General features: G+C 39.5%; 1 protein-coding gene across 1 annotated transcript; it reads right to left on the bottom strand.

Moving 5' to 3' along the window:
- Positions 1-11,979: 11,979 nt before the first annotated feature.
- foxd1 (forkhead box D1) lies at positions 11,980-13,865 on the bottom strand. The gene has a single exon (XM_006796850.3). It carries the CDS (start codon positions 13,597-13,599, stop codon positions 12,550-12,552), a length of 1,050 nt encoding a protein of 349 aa, XP_006796913.2. The 5' UTR covers positions 13,600-13,865; the 3' UTR covers positions 11,980-12,549.
- Between the last annotated feature and the right edge of the window lie 7,538 nt (positions 13,866-21,403).

Here is a 21,403-nt window from a genome sequence, read left to right as displayed (position 1 = left end):
AAAAAGAGGTGGGTCAGATTGTTTATTGCAATATTTCCACAATTTCAGCCTAAAGACCATCATGAATTTGAAGATTCTTTCCCTTAAGACATCACCAACCTTGTTCCGCTCTTTGTCTAATCCTGCACGTACAACTTTAATGATCTCAGCTGTAAAAACAGAACACGTACGCATCTCCTCCTCCTTGCCCTGTCCTACAGCGGGTCCCTGGAGGCCGGTTTTGGTGAGGGGGAGTTTGCAGGGATTTTAGGGTGAGGGGGATCCAGATGCGTGGTTCCAAGGAAGCTAAATAACTTCAAGGTTCACTTGGTTAAGCGCCGTAAGACATACTTCAGCACTTCCTCGCTTTCTCCCTCTTGCTCTCTGTGGGTGCGCCTCAACTGTATGTTTCTCTAAGGCAGTGTGAGAGAGTGAAAGTTTGTGTTATTCTTCAGTGCATATCAATCCTTCTGCATTTATGCAGCCAAAAGGTGTCTCGTTGAAGGAAAGAAAACCCAGAATCAGGTGCATGATAACACCATTTTAGGGAAAGAAGAAGAAAAACAAACACATAGAGAAGAGGTGAATAGAAATGCTATTGTGTATGAGTGTGAGCGGAGCAGTTAAACGCTTCCATTGCTCTCGCTTTCTCGCTCCTCCTGCCCCTCAGGCTCCATAAAATGGCAGTGGATAGCAGTCTGTCCCTGCGGAGCATCACTAGGATAAACACACACTCATGAATGGCCTGCATTGAGCCAGGGCTGGAAGGAGATGCAGGGGAACATAGAGGTCACAACAGGACCCCTCCTACTGGGGAGAGGTCACCACACTGACCGCCCTCATAGCACCACCACGCAGAAAGCCAAAAACCAGGAGGATAAATTCTTTGGTGAACACCTCCAATGCCATCAAGCCTGGTTCCCTCCGGCCCTCCCTCCTGCATCCCTAAAGAGAGAATTGATAGCCATACGAATCCCCCAGCTCTGCTACTGAGAGACTGATTATTTGTTTAGACTGGGAAAGTCATTAAGTATTAACGACAGAGTATCAATCTGTCAGGCTGTTTAACAGCCAGCTTGTGCTACACTGAAAGAGAATTGAGCTAAAAACAATGGAGCTCCTCCTATGTGTAGCTAAATAAAGTGGATTGTGATTAAATGATGAATTGCTTTCTTCAGCGAGATCAAGAACAAACGTGCAGTTTATAGTCAGCTGCTAACATGGAGGTAATGTGGCAGGAGAAGATGAATGCGTTTGACAACTGAAACTTCAGGCTTATTTTGTTTGCGTCCCCATACTTCCTGTTTTAGCCTGGGCAGAACTGCCGCTCAGGTTTTTGTGCTGCTTGACTGATACCGTGCACTCTTAAATCTGTATGGACACGGGAGTGTAAAGAATTATATTAGCTCCAGAGGTGCTGACAGGATTTCTCTTTTTAGGCAAGCTGTTTCCCCCGCTTCTCATAGAGTTTCTGTCTCATGTGAATTAAGTTAAATTCAGTTAAAGCATCAAACAGCCAAAAACTATATAGTAATTTGAGATGTTCTAAAAGTCTATATAACACTGTTTTATAGGCCACTGAATGCAACATCACAACTTAGGTAATGACTAAAAAGCGCTAATGTTTTATTAGACTTTTTAGTATGGTGCCATGAAAAACTATTTGCCCTCTTCCTGATGTTGATTTTGCATATTCAAATCATTATAACATTATTCAAAGATAACCTGTTTGGATGGAAAATGTGTTTAGAAAGGCATTTCTCTAGGCTTTGAGAGCCTGGTGGACAGCAAAAAGTCTTTTTTGCAGACATTATCTGCAAATAGAGGGAACAGTGGTGAACCTTCACAGGAGTGGCTGGCCTACCAAAACTCCTCCCAGAGCACATTAGTGATTCATTCAGGAGGTCACAAAAGAACCCAAAACAACTTCAAAAGAGCTTCAGGCTTCTCTTGTCTCAGTTATGGTCAGTGTTCATGATTCAACGATAGGAAAGAGACTGGGCAAAAATGGCATCCACCGGGAGAGTTCAAGGAAATAAAACTCTGCTGACCAAAAAGAACACAAAGGCTCGTCTCACATTTGCCAAAAAACATCTTGATGATCCCCAAGACTTTAAGGAAAGTATTCTATGGACTGATGAGACAAAAGTTGAACTTTTGGGAAGGTTTGTGTCCTGTTATATCTGACATAAAACTATAAAAAGAACATCATACCAACAGTTAAACACAGTGGTGATAGTGGTGATGGTCTGAGGCTGCTGTGCTGTTTCAGGACCTGGACGATTTGCAGTAATTGATGGAACCATGAATTGTGCTCTCTAAAAAAAAAATCCTGAAAGAGAATGTCTGGTATAGGTTTGTGCCTTCAAGCTCAAAGCCGCTTGGCTTGTGCAGCAGGATAATGATCCAAACACACCAACAAATCCACCTCTAAAATGGATTCAAAAAACAAAATGAAGGTTTTGGAGTGACCTGCTCAAGTCCAAACTTAAATTAGGTTAAGATGCTTTGTCATAACCTTAAACAGGCCATTCAAAACCATTTGAAACCCTCCAATGCAACTGAATTGAATTCTGCAAAGAACAGTGGAACAAAATTCCTCCCCAGTGATGTGAAAGCCTCATTACCAGTTATCGCAAATGTTCAATTGCAGTTCTTGCAGCCAAGGGTGACACAACCAGTTATTAAGTTTAGCAAGCAATTACTTTTTCACATTTGCCCAGATCAGTTGGGAAAACTTCTTTCCATTAATAAATAAAATTGCCTTTTAAATACAGCATTTTGTATTTACTCAGGTAATCATTGCCTAATGTTACAATTTGCTTGACGGTCTTAAACATTTAAGTGTGACAAATATAAAAAAGACTAAAAAAATCAAGAAGAGGGCAAATACTTTTTTGTGGCACTGTAGGTCATAGATGCACAAAGTTTGCTGCAGCTGCTTAAAACGTGACGATGACAATGGTGTCACATTTTGACAACAAGTAGACTGCCCAAAATTTCACTAACTTAACAGAGAAATGGCCTTTTCTATATTTTAAAGAACCAGTTCCAGCTCTATCTTTACCTCATGGCTGATTGTTAATACAACTTTCTGATTTCTGCATAAGAAAGCCATTTATGCATTTTAATAGTCTGAAATGTAAACTCCAGTCTAAAACTACCCAGTTTAAGGGTGGCCAAAGACGGTGTGAGAGAACTGATGAAGTATGTTCAGGAGAAGGAGCCCCACGGCTGAATAATGACCAGCGTTTAGATGCAAAGATTTATATATGCTTGTTTTGTGACGTCCTACTGCCATCCAACCAGCGCTGTATTTCACCCCCTCTCATCAGTGCACAGTAACTCTATCCCTTCTGGTGACGGGCAGAGAAATGGAAGCATGCTGATCTGTGTAACATATGTGCTCGTGCTGGGTGGAGACCCCGTCCTGGACCCCCTACTGCCTTGTTCCACCTGAGTGCAGAGTGACGAGAGAGGATGGAGAGATCAAAAAGAGGAGACCGGAGCAGCCAATGAATCAATTAGGCTACTGTGAAAACGGCACATGTAGGCAAGAGAGGCCACAGCTGTTAGAGCTGCTGCTACTGCTGAATCTCGGCCTCCATGCAGTATGCTTCAGTGTCATTCTTGCCTCTTTGATACCTTTAAAACTACAATAAAGCTGCACTTTTTATTACTTAAGGCATCATGGGTTCCTTCAGATGACCTTCAGGACATGAAATAAGATGCTTTTATTCTTTTTAAAGCCATTTTTCTGTCTCACTTCTAATCACATTTCCAAACTATTTTTATCTGTCACCTGGTTTCTTTGCTTTTACAGCAAGAGCTCACCATGTAATCCAGTTTTGTTTAAAGTTTCCACATATATTATTGTTAGATGTTTGAGTTGGCTACACGAGCTGCAGAGCTGTACATGAATCAGTAAAAAATAAACAGTCACTGAAGACCATCCAGGGCATCGTTTGAGGAACTGCCTCAGGCCAAAGAAACAAATACAGACGTCAGATGTTGTTTTCTTAGGCTTCACATACAATAGACCATAATTAGTGAAACGTTGCATATGTTCAGCAAAGCCCACCCGAAATATTATTAGAGGAAGATGAGGACATGTCACAGTGTTTATATTATGCATAGATATAGATTGTAGTAATTCTTTTTTTAATAGAAAAGAAATTACGAGTATGTAAGAATACCTGACCAAATACACAAAAATCTTTCACTGAACTTCTACACTCCATGTGTTAATTAAAAGTGTATTTTTTCACATGTAGTTTTCAGATATTTGACAAGCAATAATATCACAAGTGAAGCCCACAGTTCAGATGAGAAATATTCTAGAAATATTCATATATGCACCTGCATGTGTCTCTTTGTGAGACAGATGGCTTGTCCGGTGTTTACCCCGCCTCCTACTCCATAATATCAGTGTCAGGCTCCGAGTGTATGTGGTCCAGGTTGGACAAGCTGTTAAAAACAATGCATGGATGGATATCCATTCTTCCATTTCCCTCAAAATACATTTTGAGTTCACATATTAATTTGTAAACTCTTTCAGGGTGTTAAATCAACCAAATTCCAAAACACGATAAGAGCATGACCTCTGTGTCTTCAGTGCTCTGAATGCCACTAGAATACACTACTCAGCCACATTTAAAACACTGACACCTTCTTGAAGTGCTTATGATTAATTCTAATGGGAGGTATTTTGGTAATACTGTGCACATGGATGTTACTATATAACAAACTGAATGTTGTTGGAAATCACCACATAACTCCCAGACCAGGCAAAAATGTTAGCGATGATTTCTCCAGCAGGACAATGTGTCCAACTACACTCACAAACAGTTCAAGGAGCACAAGGACGCACACAAGCCCTTTAAAAGCCCTCCAAACTCCTTGGATTCAAATCCAATTATCTATCCATGGGATGTACCAGAGAAAGCTAGTTACAGGGAGGGACCTACAGAACCCAGAGGATCGGCTCCAAACATCATGATCCCAAACAATTCCTCAGTGACCCAATTTCCATGTCCCAAAAGGTCAGAACAGGTGACCAACACAACATGAGGTGGTTTTAATATTGTGTACGATTACTGTATATCCTCTTTGTCATTGTTTATAACCTGTTGTGTGTACAGCTTAGAAATACAAATTCATACAAGTAATTAGTAGTTGGCAATTAGTGCCTTTGACCAGTGGCCATGCCATCAGCATGTTACTGACGGAGTAACTTAAGTGATTCCTGGTAAAAGAGATATTTTGCTGTTTGGAGAAGACCGCTTGTATAATGATCGCACTGAATTACCATTATTTGATGGTGGTAATTAGTCTTGGTTTTCGCATTTAGGAGTGTGTGTGCACAGAGGGTATGTGGGAGTGTAAAAGCCACTTTTCCAGCTTAGCCATGTACGAGAGGGCAAAATGGAATCATAAGTGAGGCACTCTAAGCATTGGAGATAAAACATGTGGACCCTCCCTCCCCCAGAGTAACTGTAGATTCAAATGGGATACAGAAGGCAAGTTGACATTATGATAATTTAGTAAACACACAAGATGGACCTCTCTCACTGCTTTGGGAACTGTTGCACTTTGTGTGAATTGAGTAGCAGTGCAGATTTTTTTTTTTTGCCCTGATCGAGTGTATTTAGCTTACATTAGCGGCAAAACTACATTAGGATTCAGATGGTAAATTTAGCCTGCACTAACACAAGAAGTAGATGCCGGTAGTCTAGATGTCAGTAAGTCTGCTGAGCTCTGAATATGTATTCAGTTACCAGCCAGTGGAGCCACCAGAAATGGTTGAATTGACCACCCTGAAGCACAGGGGTTGCTGGACACCCCCGACGGTGAAGCTATACTTTGATAGAGGCTCCTGAAAATGTTGTGACGGAGCGCAGGAAGTTCCTGCTGCCTGGGGAGGAAATATCAAATAAAACAGAATTTTTTTTTCTACTTTGGTGTGATCTTGCCGTTCAAAAAAATTCATGGGAGTTTTAACACTGGTGCAAAGATCAGAACCGAATACGGCATTTATGCACTTTCATTCCCCTGTTTTAGAGAATCAAACCTGTGGAAGAAAAAGAAGGCAAAGGAAAAAGATTTGGTTAAAACTTTTCTTGAATTTCATAAAGATTTCGGAAAAGTTCTCTAAGATGATTATATATCATTGATAGGAGACACCTGAAAGCTGTTTACGCACCCATGCATAAGCTGTGTTGGTGCTCAATCTTTTGCTCTTACTGAGTTGTGATTTTGAAGACCTTTAACAAATAAAGAATATGCCTTTTTTAAGGTGAAGTGTGTGATCGGGGAATCAGAGCTCAGACTCCTAATATGGTGCAGGGAATGATAGTTTAATGTGGCATACATTTCAGCAAGGACCGTATCCATGAGTTGCAGGGCTTGTGTGTTTGTACCCTAACATCTCTGGATCTAATTGTGGGGTTGATCCATTGCTGTGTGAGAATAGCACGTCTGTCAAATGCTTAGGCAGATTTGGGCAAACCTCCAAAAGCTTGAGAAGATACAGCGACACAGAGAGGGGTGCGGTGACTTGAATCAACCACTTAAATATTCAGCTCCAGCGTCTCCCTGTTCCTCTTAGAGATCTAAGGCATCTCCCTTATAGACACTTTGTGGTTGAGTCAATGAAGCTAGAGCTAGAAAGGAGGATGGAAGGAAAGGATATGAAGAAACTGAGGAAAATGATCTGGGGAGGAGATTTAGACAAGAGGCTAAGGAGCAAATGGCCCTACATGTGTGACTTCCAGTTTTAATGTGTCTTTTCTTTTCTTTCTTTCTTTTGAGTGACAAGGCCATCATAGCTGCAAAATCAATGACATGATGCAGAAAACGAGGACTGAAAGTTCAAACTCAAAGTTTGAACTACACCCCACCTGCTAAATTTACCCCTTCCACCAATTTACACATATGCATATACAAAAGTGCAAGATGTACATGAACAAAAAATGTTGGGATATTTTGCTGTGTGCAGCGGCAGACTGTGTTTAGAGGCAGGTTCTGCTCAGAGGAAATGTTTGGGGTCTGCCTTGTGTCAGCTGCAGCCATTGGTGTGGATTACCTGTGGGCGTCATGATGATGAACGGGCTTCTGGAGCTCGGTGAAGTGTTTATGACCGAAAGGCGTTGTTGCATGTAACTAATCAGGCCTGACGCTGGTAGGCGAGCAATGCTTCTTTGGAAGTTCCCTTTGAAAGGCAATGCAACGATGCTTAATGATGTGTAGGATGCAAACCGTCAGCGGATGTTGCAGTGACATCACACAGCTGCTGGACTCAGAGGTATTTGGAATGACCAAGATTGGAGACTTGGCGGAGATGCTGGGGGTAGCCAATTTTTATTCTATTTATTGTTGTAACCTAAGTAGGAGAAGTCTAGGTAACCTCTGTACTTTATTTCAAGTGGACAGAATAATAAATCCTGCTGCAACAAATGGTTTGTTTCAAGCCGCCTGTTATTTTATCATCACATTCTGCACAAGCGTGATGGATAAGCTACGGATCCTAGTTGTTTGCACGAGTGGATAACGTGCCAAAGCAAACACGTGCAGTACTTAAAAAAGAAAAAAGAAAAGAAAGTGAAAAATGCGGTGAGAGGCAGGCAACATAATTCTGCAGCAGATCCCGGATCGGTGGGTTCACACTGAGGTGAGACAGGCAAGATGTAGAACAAATAAAAACACCCCTGAAAAGTCTTCAGCTAAATAAATTATGTGCAAGGACTTGTAAGCTTGCACTTCATGAAGTGGTGAAAGCTCAGAGTTCCTCCCTGGCCTGTCTGGAGCGATGTGGCCTGGAGCCAGAGTCTTTAATTCCTCTGTCAAACAGCACCTCATGCATCTCTATAGCTGTTACTGTAACTGAAAGTCTCATCATGTGTGCTCATCACTGGATTTTCACCACCAATTTGGATCTGTAGGATGGCATCAAAAGAGCTTAAAAAATTATAAAAAGCTTTGTTCTGCTGAAAGAAAGAAAGAAAGAAAGAAAGAAAGAAAGAAAGAAAGAAAGAAAGAAAGAAACGATGTCATTACAAAAGGGGAAAAGCAGAATTTCTCCCAAAGCCACTCTTGTGTAGCAGGTCCTTGCAATTCTGAGCAGCCTCTAATTAGGGTAGTATTCAGGGGTGGCATTAGTTCCCAAACTTTTTAATGGGGTGGAAAGCGGAGCTCCTTTTAGAGAGAGTGGATAAGTGTAGCCACTGTGCCATACACTGAATAGCAGATGGAGAGATTCTGCACCTCCTGGGAGGTATTCACTTTTTTTTTTTTTTACATTGCTCCTTAAACTCCCCACTTTTCCAACCAATCTTATTTTTAATTTTTTTTTTTTTTTTTTTGTATTTTACTTAGTTTTTTTTTATACACATCTGTCTTCACATCTGCAGATACCACAAACTTCAGGCAAGTTGTTCTTAGAATTCCGAAAACATAATTTAACGATCAAGAGTCGAAATTGAGTTTCACACTTTCACATTTACTGTGATGTTGATCACAAAGTGTGTCCTTTTTCACATTTTCTAATAAATGGTTTCTTCATTTTCCTTCATTTATATCAGATGCTAAATAAAAATCTAATGAAATCTTGTAAATTTAATATCTGAAAAACTCAAAAAATGTTTTATGTGCTTTTAATTCAGAATCTTTAATGATTCTTTTGATCAGCATATTTTCCTTATTTCTTTCTTTCTTTTTTGGCATTTAACATAAATGGAAACTGGTAGAAGAATGTCTTTCTAATATATTGTCTTATAGAGGTTAACAACGTCTTTTTTTAAACGTTTTCTTTTTTAAACATAATTACAAAATAGTGATAGAGGTGATTTTTACTATATAGAAACACAGACATACACACGTTAACAACTTTCTTTCCCTCATTGACGACAAAAGACTTCTGGCTTCACGCAGATGGGATATAAATAATTTCACATTTTACAGATTAAAACATTAAAAACATGAAAAACATGACTCTATATACATACACACACACACACACACACACACACACACACACACACACACATATATATATATATATATATATATATATAGAGAGAGAGAGAGAGAGAGAGAGAGAGTTTGAACTTATTTTTTTATTTTTTGGTATAATCTTTGTTATTATTTTTAATCAAAGGACAAAATGCTTCTTACATTCCGTTTAGATAATTAATAATAATTAATAAAGGCCTCTTGAATATTATCAAACGCTTATATTTTTCTCTTTCCAACCGTTCTGTCGTGTCTGTTTTATTTTGTACGGTTGCAAAACACATTTTATCCCAATACAATCGACTATGAATCCTATTTTACATCAGGGGTTTCACCTCAAATCCATTCGATATGACCTTCCAGAGTAGCTGTGCTGCACTGTCGTGTGTGTGTGTGTGTGTGTGTGTGTGTGTGTGTGTGTGTGTGTGTGTGTGTGTGTGTGTGTGTGTGTGTGTGTGTGTGTGTGTTTAAATGATGACTAAATGTCGAGGTTAAGAGTGAGCGAAATAACTTATTGGTCATCTTACACAGAAGTCGTTAAGTGTCCTTATTTTTTTTTAATTATAGATTATTATCACTGCGCTGAATGTTTTTTACGCATGTTCCCAAAGTTTTAGTGTCTTTTGTGGGCTGAGTGTTTTTGCTTTATCCCCTCTCCTCATGACCTGTGACCCCCAAGTATCGGCTGCTAAACTGAGCTTCAGTCATGCTCACGGAGGCTGATGACCACATGATCCGTGACATTTCGTGAAAAGACCCTTCTTTAACACAACTGCAGGACTGTGTGCTGCTGCTGCAGATCATCGCAAAACATTCATTGAGATCATTTCTGAGTTCGGCTACTTGATCCACAAAATAAGCTTTAGAAAACGTTCCTCTCTCTCTCTCTCTCTCTTAAGCGATTCAACTATTCTTTTTCTCCCGAAGAGTATTACTGTCAATTACTTTTCTTTTTTTCATTTTTTTATTTTACATAGACAGCAAACTTTCTGATCCATCTGTTACGCTTTCTTTTATATATTATTTGGCATTTTTATTATTATGGCGGCACTGGAGCCAAAGTAGTGAGAGTTAGCTACAGAAGCTGCTAGTGTTTTAAAAAAAATAATCATTATTCTGCTTAACATCGTAAAATTGAATTTTCAATTTAAAGCGTAGATTTTAATTTTTCATGAACTACCTTAACCAGAAAAATTAGTGCACACTTTACTATTAGATAGATAGATATATTACCATCTGGCGTCTTTATGTAGCAGCTTCTCTTGAGATGCACTGTATTTTTGACATAACTGGCAAAATTATACTCATGTATATATACGTGTATATCTGTAATATTAACGTAATTAAAACAGTGTCATTTTTCAAGTATAGTGCCCTGAATACAAGGATAAATTCTTCCTATGAATGCAATTTCTAAATTATAACGGAGCCCTGTTGCATAGTTTGGATTCACACTTAGTCTCTAAAAGAAGAACTCTTAACGTTAATCGGCAGAGCAAATGTGCAGAGAAACTATGTTTAAAATGAACAGCAGCTTAACTGTTGTGAGTTTAGTATTATTCAAATAAAATCCTGTAGAATAGAGATGTCTAATGTCAAACACGGCGTGCAGACCCATGAGAAGGAAACTCAAACACACATGCTTTGAATACCCGGATATTATATATATATATATTACAGGCCGTATAGACAGATGCTATTTAAACCCTCTAGGCTAGGCCTTAATTACAAGCCACTGCTCAGCAGACACAATCTCGAGTACATGCGTTATTATAATGTGCTACATCACGTTCATCTCTTCATTTTCGCTGTTTAACCTCCTGTATTTGTAAACAAGCCCACACAGTACAATTGACCTCCTTCCCTGCTATAGTCACTCTCTCTCCAGAGTGTAAGCGCGTGCGTGTACCTTTTTCTCTCATTGCGTGTTACATCATCACGCAATAGCTGTTCTCTCGTGGCCTAGTGAACTGGCTCTAAGCGCTGCACCAATTTAGCCATTCTACTACTTAAACACACACACGCACACACACGTCGCTTTGAATAAAGGGAGGCAAACGCACTTACAGTCACGGAAGCAGCAGGGCTGTACAGTACAGGCAACATTATGAAAGCTTATAAAAATTTTAAAAAGCACAGCTCTGACAGACACAGCATCACGACAGCGCAGGTGCTTGGGAAGGCTTTTTCTTCTTTTCTTTCAAGTGTCAAATTAAATGCCCGTGTATTTAAAAACAACACAGTCTGCTTGGATCCATGTGTTAGTGGGTTCTTGCGTGTGGGGCAAATAAAGCTGCATTAAGGCTGTCAAACACTGAAAACGGTGAGTGGATTAAAGGTGATTCTAACCTCCGAAACATCGTGAGCGCTGTTGACTTCAGGAGCAACATTTCATTTTTCTCTCGGGTCTCATACGAGCAGATAATGAAATTCTGGATGAGTAGTGTTTGCTCAAGAGCCCAGGCCGCCTGTCGACACCAGCACCGGGATAATCGCTGAGCTGAAGCAGGCAGAAATACAGCCCCTGTCTCACCCCTCCGACACACTCCTGTCCGCTCACTGTAATTACGAGGATGAGTGTGAAAGAGGTCAGATGGACACCCAGGCCCTGTGCGCATGTTCCAAAGGGCACAGCAATGACTTTAGAGTGCAGTCAGATTTAATGCATTTGTAAATATTATCTGACTGGCACGCACATGTGTGTGTGTGTGTGTGTGTGTGTGTGTGTGTGTGTGTGTGTGTGTGTTTGTGTGTGTTATAAAGAGTTTTGTCTGTTTCTTAAAGCCATTCAGTGGTTACTATATTTGGATCATACAGTTATAGTTAACACATCCGCAGTGTAAAGACACAACAACATCAGCAACACGTCTGTTTCAACAGTAACCGCCAAGAAAGCTCAACATCAATTCATAAATTTATTTCCAAACAAATTGCTTTTTTTCTTCTTGTTTTGCAAAACGAAATTTATTCTTGTTGGAAAAAAACAAAACAATAAACTGTGTAAAAATATCACACTTGAATTACACAATACTTGCCAAAAATGTACAAGGTTTAATTACTGAAATAAACACTGCATATTATTATAAATGTATGACTTTGCTCTGCGTTTCTCTTTAATACAAACATCAAATCAAAACCTTCAAAAAAGGTCGCTTTGATTGGCTGATAGAAAACATTGACGTGTTTGACACAAATACATTATAAGCCTGTTTCAGACACGTGATCGTTTGTAACCTGTCCGTTATCCTGAGACGCCTTTATACAGTGACTGAAAACGAATCACTTCATGGTAGGGAATTTTTTTTAAAAAAGGCTGGAAAGTTAAATTCGTGGTCGAAAGTCTGATTCACACCGAAATAAACAAACAAAAACAATGAACATAAATATATCTTCATGAACAGCATGAATATATAGGCACAAATAGTGTTCTGCATGTCCATCATTCAGCTGCGTGCTAGCAAAACAAACATACAAAAATAATCCTACCTTCAAAGAGGGGCGTTTTTGTTTAGGTTGCTGTCTCTTTTTTTAAGTGTCTTGAAAAGTTTGGAGTTAAGACATTTAACAGGCGCTAGTGCCGCTGACAACTCTGCTCGGAAAGTTTTCAACCGGATGTAAAACCGCTCCAGGATGTATGGTCTGCGGCTGGCTGGCCACTGCAGGCCCCAGAGAGGACGGTAAGACTGGGACAACGACAGGAGAAGTCCTGGAGGGGCTAAGAGACCCTCCGATGATGCTCTCTATGGAGAAGGGGGACCGCTGCACCGGGGAGCTCGATTTCTGGACCGGTGATGCTGCCTGCACGCCGGCTGAGCCCAGACTGGAGCTGAGCTGGGGATAAAATCTACTTCTGGTTAAGTCCGTGGTAGTGCTGGTGGGCATCAGGGACGGTGCAGGGATAATGGTCCCCGAGTGTGAGTGTGAATGCCTCGGGTGCTGCTGCTGCTGCTGGAAAGCAAAAAGCGCAGAGTGTGCGTGGTAGGACTGGAGCTGGATGCCGTATCCCCCGCAGCCGTACGGTCCGTAACCATAGGCAGCGGCAGCGGGCAGAAAAGTGTTGTGCTCGCGCAGCAGGTCTTGCGTCTGCTGCCGCTTGAAGCGTTTCCTCCGCCTCAGAAAGCTTCCGTTGTCAAACATATCAGCCGACTCCGGGTCCAAAGTCCAGTAGTTGCCTTTCCCTGGGTTCCCGGGCTCCCTCGGTATCTTAACGAAGCAGTCATTGAGGGATAGGTTGTGCCTGATGGAGTTCTGCCAGGCCGGGAACTTCTCCCTGTAGTACGGGAAGCGGTTGCTGATGAAGTCGCAGATCTCGCTGAGAGTGAGCCTCTTTTTGGGACTCTGAAGAATGGCCATGGTGATTAAGGCGATGTAGGAGTAAGGTGGCTTCACCAGGGTGTTCTTGCCCGCCGGCTTGTAGGTATCCCTTGAAGAGGTGGAGCTGTCCAGGCACGGAGGTGGAGAGCCGGCCAGGAGGATACCGTCATGCATCTGCGCTACTTCATCCACGTAGGAGCGCGTCTGGCTGTCTCCATCCTCGCCTTCTCCGACCACGTCTATGTCGGTCTCTTCCGAAAGGATGGAGGCATCCGACATCTCTGAGCTCAGAGTCATGGCTCACGCACGGCCGTGCCCCTCCGACGCCAGATGAGGAAGACCGTGAGATGCACAAGCTGTCCCTTTCCTCCCTCTTCAGCAACTCATATGAGGAGGGGGAGAGGAGAGGAGCACGCTTCGCCACCGGTGAGAATTGTCCCTCCGTTTTGTTGCTATTTCCATATGTTTACAGGCTGTTTCCTTTTCCCAAAAAAAAATCAACAACTATGAGGAGCGACCCCCGTCGATGGCAGGCTGAGAAACTGTGCTGTGAAACCTGCAAAAGGGCCAAACCTGAATCAAACAAGGGGCGGACCTTCTCGCGGTATTTATACTACTGCTCTGATCACATGGCGAGGAAACGTCACCACGACGAATGAAAAGAGAGGAACAAATTCAATCACAAAAAGGGACTGAAAATGAGCTATGAGTGTTTTTATGGAAAAAAAAAAAGTTTGGTGTGGCCTGCATCCTTTTTAGTGGCCATTCACGGTGGCCTACACTCCGCACATAACTAATCTAAAGCTTTTATTCCACGCAGTGTTTTCAACATTTTTTAAAAAAAATCTTTAGAAAAGTCTAATTGGCAGTGTGGTCGTTGTAGGATCCGAGAGGATATTTTGACAAGCTTTTTTTTTTTCTTTGTTGAACTTTGTTAAGTTACCGAATGACATAAATTAATGGAGGCAACATCTGGATTTTTAATTTCCAAACAAACTACGCAGCGATGTATATATAAAATCATAAAGGCGTGAAATACACGCCCCCCACCCACGATATTTACATTTCTTATCAAACAGCCTTTGTCAGAGCCTGCTGCACCATACTCAGGCAGCTCGGTTTGCGTGATCCGGTAGTTATCTAGATTATCCGCGAGCCATTTGCAATGGAAAAGAGTCAGCTGTTAACTCGAATCAGTCACGGGTCACGCATGCAAGGCACAGAAAGAAGGCCGTGCCGTGCGTCTGGAGCACTTTGCACTGTGTGTGTACGTGTATCTGTGCCTGTTTGGACATTATTTGGCATTTTCAACATTTTCACTGAATTACGGCAATTAGGTGGGTTTTTTTAAATCAAAATTTATTTTAATGTATTTATTTTTATACTGTGTTTATTAGATTTAAATTATCAATCGGCCTGCGTTTTAGGAAGCAGTATAAACACGTGATAAAAATGGTGTCAATAAAGTTAAAATTTTCAGAAGCTGCAGAATTTGTGTAAGCCAATTAAAACCCACGGTAATATATATTATACTTCTAACCTAATTGTTCTCCTTGCAGATACAGTTTGACTCTACCAGCATATAGTTTAGTTTATATTATTTGTTTCTTACTTCGGGGAAGCTGCAGTAAACCAAGTCAAGATGAATATGTCTGGCTTATTAAAATATGAATATCGAAGGACTGTGTTTTACGCGCCGCCTGACTTTACCTCCATATGTGACAGTTTACAAGTTGTCACCCTGCCACACTTACCCATTTTTATAGGAAACAACAGCAGACGTGACAAATAACTAAAAACAAAGCACGCACATTTAACAAAACAGCCTTTTAAATTATTTAGTTAATTGAATTTGATTTTTAAATATTTTTCTAAATTAAAAAAAGGAAGTCATCACTCAGGTTTTAATAAAGGCAGCTGACTTTTAAATGAAATTTCCACTTGGGGTATAAACGTGTGCTTCATTAAGTCTGACAGATGCTTAGGTCCTGTGTAGGACCTCTCGAACCTTTTAGACGTTCCCATTTGTCTAACGCCATCTAGTGGTGAACTTGTCTCAAAATTAACAAAATACTACCGGTCTACCTCCTCCAAGGATTCAAGCTCCTTTAACTGCACAGAGAGCCAGAAATATGGCATGTGGTATTTTTTAAATATGGGAAACAACATTTTTGAACAGTTTAGCATCCTCGCATAAAGCTTTAGGTTCCAACCAGCCCGTTTAGATTATTCATTATTTATAATGATTTACTGTCATGGATCAAACTGTATTTCTGATATCTCTGCTTACGCCAGTGATCGTGGTCCTGCTTACCACTTTTGCCACTTTCCTCTTTGAAATGATGTGTACTATTATTGTACCAACAGATAAAGTTCGCTATGATTAAATGAACTTTTTAAAATGAGAGATTTCAAATAAATTCATCTGTGCTATTTATCGGTGCAAAATAGGCCTATGAGAGGAATTACTGCAACAGCTAAGACTGACGCTTCTAAAACGATTATATGTTTTAAATGTAAGCCCAGTTTACCTGCATTAATAACCAATTATCAGTCTGTAAGGATCATATTTCTGTTCTCATCACGAATGATAAGGTAACACTCGAAACATCCAATCTTTCGTATAAGAGAATTCAAAACAAACAAGCAAACACAATCAGTTTCAATGAACTGAAGAGGAATTTGTGTTCATTAAATAATTACATTTTACTCTTTGCATTTTAGTCTTTCGTAGCTTATCCCCCAGTTTTGAAACCATATGCGCAGAAGATGATGACTCACGAGTCACCGACATTTGGAAATCCTGAAACTTGACATCAGATGTGACGTTTTATTAGCAACGTTCCTGGACTCCTTTGACGCTACGAGTTGTTAATTTGTGTGATGAGTTAATGAGTCCTCTTTTTTCTGTAATGTACTCGGAATGTAAGTGACCCAAAAGAGTCAAGACGGAAGAGTGGTTTCATTAATGGTCGTATCCAACCATCCACTATCATTAAAAATAAATAAAAATAAAATAAATAAATAAATAAATAATAATAATAATAATAATAATAATAAGAATAATTATTATTATTATTATTATTATTATTATTATTATTATTATTATTAGTAGTAGTAGTAGTAGTAGTAGTAGTAGTAGGAGTAGTAGTAGTAGTAGTATTAAAAAGACACCTCTAAAGTGTCTTTAAGTTCAACCAAGAAAGCACTTTCAGTAGCTGTTTCAAGGCAACCCTGCCTGCCTCGATCTTGCTCTGATTAAAACTCCTAATGTCACCAAAACGCTCCGTCTGAGTGGAGCATGTGATTAATGTGTATCACATGCAGAAAAGGGCAATGATGTGTTGCCTGGAATGTGTGTCTATAAGAGCCGTCATAGACAAATAATTAATAAGCTAAAAATAAATAAATAAAAACACTCAATAAATTGAATTCAAGAGAGAGTTTTTGCCCTGAGAGGACACCTGATAGAATACTTTGTCGAGTCCGTTTGTCATATTTTAAGATTGACTGCTGACATTTTATGCTGATGTTTTTGGTTTTGCGCACACTTTCCGTGCAGACACAAAGTCGTTCGACTTTCCCTCCCGATCAGTCATCAAACCAAATGTATCGACTTAGTGAAAATTAGTCGACTAAGTGCCTTCATTTGTAAGACTTAGTGGAAAAATGTCGATCTCAACATCTGAGGCTTTGGAAGCGTTACAGTGCGTATATGTCTCAATGCATGCTCAATCATCCAGGTAAGGAAATCTCAAAAAGTTGATTCTGTTCATCTGGACGTAGTTGTCAGTGGGAGAAACCTTCAATCACTCATCCAAGTGATTTCTTCAGTCTCGGGAAGTTGGCATAATTTCCCAAGTTTTTTTCTCGCTCTTTTTGTCCCTCTCGGGTCCTGGGACCACTTCAGCGCGACTCCTGTTACAAAATCACGCTTTTTACGTTATATGGTTACACGAGGACAAATGACCTGATGTAGACTCATTTGAAGTGTAGTAGATATACAAATATACAAAACAAAACAAGGTGCGAAGTATTGTAATAATAATAATAACGATAATTGGCTTAAAACAGGTGCATAATGTAATTTGTTCATTCTTTGTTTTCGCAGAATATGTTTAAATGAATATGGACACATTCCCCTGTGGCACACTATATGTAACTTTAACTGATTGGTTTTAGTGTTTGCTATTTGTAATAACAGAAAGCATAAATATATTCAAAGAGAAACCCCCAAATTAAGACCAAACAAAAAAGACATAAAACTGAGCTGAAACTAGAACAAAATACAAAGAACAAAGAACAAATATTAATGAACACCATAAGCATGAAACAATAACAGAAACAAATAAATATTTCCTTGCAATTGACTTGACTTTCTTTGACTTACTGTTCTTTTTTGACAGCAAGAGTAACTCGCTTTGGCACACAATCTAAGCACCATTAATAGAACGTGATGCAGACATTTGTGAATATGAATGAATACCATGCACATGAAGCAATAACAGAAATGACAAGCAAGACAAGTAAAGGATGACAGACATCGAGAAGACTGAACGAGACAACGTCACATGAAAAACATATAAGAAAGTCGTTAGGAATGTGTTTTTGGAAGGGATTTTAATAAAGTCACTGATTCTGTGAGCTTTGTCTTATTGGGCAGCGCTAAGGGTTCATGTTGGCAAAAACAGGACTTAGATTTACGCTTCACAGTTGGACTGTGAAAGGGTTCATATGGGGGTCAACATTTTGGCTATGAAGCTTGGAGACTCATTCAAATGTGCTTTAAAAGTGATCAGTAAACTTCGTTATTTCATTAAATTTCATTAAATTTCATTAAAATAAATTGAGTTAAGAAACATTTGTGCCATCCAACAGCTTACATCAGCGAGCCCTTTTTCACTCATCTGTACAGCAATGAAAAGAGATGTTGTGACTTTGTCTAATTTGCCCAGTGGAAACATATATATAGGGGGGGGGGACCTATGAACTTTGTGGGACACCATAGGTAAGCTGCTGCTGGTGAATAGTTATCCTAAGGTGAGCCAGCAGTTTGTTTCTATAAACCAACTAACTTCAGTATCCTCAATGCCAACCTGGTATTCAGAATGACTTATCTACCATGTCAAAGGCTGCATTTATGCCTTAAAGAATCAAAATTACACCCTTTTCCCTATCATCTGCTAAAAGGACATCAGTGGTTAACCTGAGGACTAAATAGTTTGAATAGTTTCTGTGTTCTAAAGCCTGACTGATATATCACATATTCTATTATAATACATTAAAGTGAATATGAGCTGGATAGGATACACCACGTTTCCCAAAATTTTGCAACATTAAAAAAAATAAACTAAACTTAAATCATTAAGAATAGATCTTACAAGAGGTGGACTGGGAAACTGCATGTTTAAAAGCCCAAAGACAATCAATTAATACAAGGATGAAACTCCTCCAATATAAGTGGTTGATGAGAACTTACATAACCTCAGTCAAACTGAATCGCTGGTCGCCTGTCATCCCAGATAGCTGCAGTAAATGTTTAGACGAGAAGGGCACTCTGCTCCACTGTGTATGGAGCTGTCCAAAATTACAACAGTACTGGAAATTAATCACGCAAACTTTATCTAAGATTGTTGGAGTAAATATACCTGTTGAAGCAAACATGTGTGTGTTGGGTATATATCCAAAGAACTGTGACTTTAGCACCAGACAGCTAAAATTAATTGACTTTGGCCTCCTGCAAGCTAGGCGCTTAATATCTTTGTATTGGAAGAAAGTGGATGTACCCTCAAGTCATATGTGGGTGTTGGTGAAGGAGATGGCATCATGTATTGTATTGGAACGACTTACTTATATTGTCAGAGGAAAGGGAGTAGATTTTGAAGAAATATGGTTACCTTTAACTGAGTTTCTGAGATATTATGAAGGGAAATTAATTTAGAAAGTGATACTTGGTGCTGAGTTTTGGGTTTCTTTGTGTGTGTGTGTGTGTGTGTGTGTGTGTGTGTGTGTGTGTGTGTGTGTGTGTGTGTGTGTGTGTGTGTGTGTTTTTTTTTTGTTTTTTGTTTTGTTTTCTTTGTTATCTGTTTCTTTGTTTTTGTTGTTTTTATGTTTGGTTCGCGTCTTGCTTTGTTTGTTTTACCCATGCTGTGCATTGGTTTTGTTTTATTTTATTGTTTATTTATTTTTATTATTATTGTTGTTGTTTCTTTTAATTTATATTTGTTTATTTTGGGGACTATGTTCTTTAATATAAATCTCATGTTAACTGTACTATTATTCTTTGCTTGTTCTGTAATATAAAAGTCAATAAACATAATGTTTAAAATAAATTTAAAAAAAAAAAAGAATAGATCTACTGAGGCTTGGTTTCTTTTATAAACATCAGCCACTTTGAGGAATTTCACCTTCGAGGTTGTAGCTAATCCCAAACCAATTATAATCTTGTGGCTCTAAGTAGGATTTGGATATAATCCCTCATCTTTTTCGGTTCATTACAAAGACCTGAAAACAGAAAATAACCTAATTATAAGACATACTTCAGCAAGCAATCAGCTCACTTTACAGGCATTAAATTTCACATTGTTCAGGGTTGGGGTGCAGTGGTTAGCACTGTCACCTCAAAGCAAGAAGGTGCTGGGTTTGAACTGCCTGGTTAGCTGGGGGCTTTCCTTGTGTTGTTTGCATATTCTGCTTCTACCTTTGTGTATCATCGCACAATTAAAAGACATCCTTGGAGTCCTTGGTAAATAAATTGGTGATTTAAGCTGACTGTAGGTTTAGATTTAAGAGTGTAATTATCTGTCTATCTCTGTAAATCAGCAATCAGTCCCAATTACTTGATGATAAAGGCATTTCACACAGTGGGGCTGAGTTGGGATGGCATGCTTGTTACCTGATAGTGTTAGTCTAATCGGACTATTCATTTGTTTTAAGCATTGCCACATTATGGTCATGTTTAAAAATGTATCTATTAGTACAAACCCCTTTGAGATATCTCATTTTCATGGCAATCCAAGTGCATACAGTTGTTCAATAGCAACTACTTAAGAGATGGCAGAATAAATAATAAACTTTCATTCATTAGTAATCCAGCATAGAGACAGACATCAGGAAATCCACAACAAAAGCTGGCCAAAGTTTCCAACAATAAATAAACAGTATGGTGTGATGATCACCAAATATAATTGCATATAATCCGCAGGTATAAAAAGCAGAAAGAGCAAGCAAAACTGACATCTGTGTTGATAGAAGGAGCTCTCAATCTTTCTCAAATTAGATTAATTCTTAAACATGCAGATAATGAAACAAAGTTTTCATGGGACTCTGTGAAAAAGAGTCCCATAAAAGCACACCCCATCATTCAGTAGCTTGTAGAACCACCTTTAGCAGCAATGACGTGAAGTAATTGCTTTCTGAATGACTCTCAGTCTCTCAAATCATTGTGAAGGAATTTTGCCCCCCTCTCCATTACAGCGTTCAGTTCATTGAAGTTTGCAGGCATTCATTTATGCACAGCTCTCTTAAGGTTCCTCCTACAAGCATTTCAATTGGGTTAGGGTTTGGACTTCGGCTCAAGCATAGCAACACCTTAATTCTTTTCTTTCTCAGCCATTCTGCTGTAGATTTGCTGGTGTGCTTTGCTGCAAGGTGCCCAAGCCCGTTAGTAGGAAAAAAACCAAATAGTCACCCCTCCACCACCATGCTCGACAGTTTGTATAATGTGTTTGTGCTGATATGTTGTGTTAGGTTATCACCAAAAGCGGTACTGTGCATTATGTCTAAACATCTCCACTGTGGCCGCGTCTGTTTAAAGGACCTTATTCCAGAAGAGTTGTTGTTTGTTGCAAACCTGGAATTATATCAAAATTATCCCACTTTTCTATGGCATAAAATAGCCTGTGTAGTTACAAAATGATTCTGTATTGTCTAAGAGGCTTTAGGCCTTAAACTCTCATAAATAACAAGTCCCTAAATTTACCCTAATCAAGAACTTTCAGGCATGGTTGGCAATGTGCAAGAATCTCGAAAGCGTTGCCTGGAAAGCAAAACTCAGGGCAGGAAACCCAACTCGTGCTAGTTCGCTCTTCTTCTACTACGT

This window comes from Neolamprologus brichardi, chromosome 7 (assembly GCF_056152115.1).
Source record: "Neolamprologus brichardi isolate AB-2024 chromosome 7, ASM5615211v1, whole genome shotgun sequence".
Classification (NCBI taxonomy): Eukaryota; Metazoa; Chordata; class Actinopteri; order Cichliformes; family Cichlidae; genus Neolamprologus; species Neolamprologus brichardi.
The sequence above is the reverse complement of the archived record's forward strand: the minus strand, read 5'-3'. Positions and strand labels throughout refer to the sequence as shown.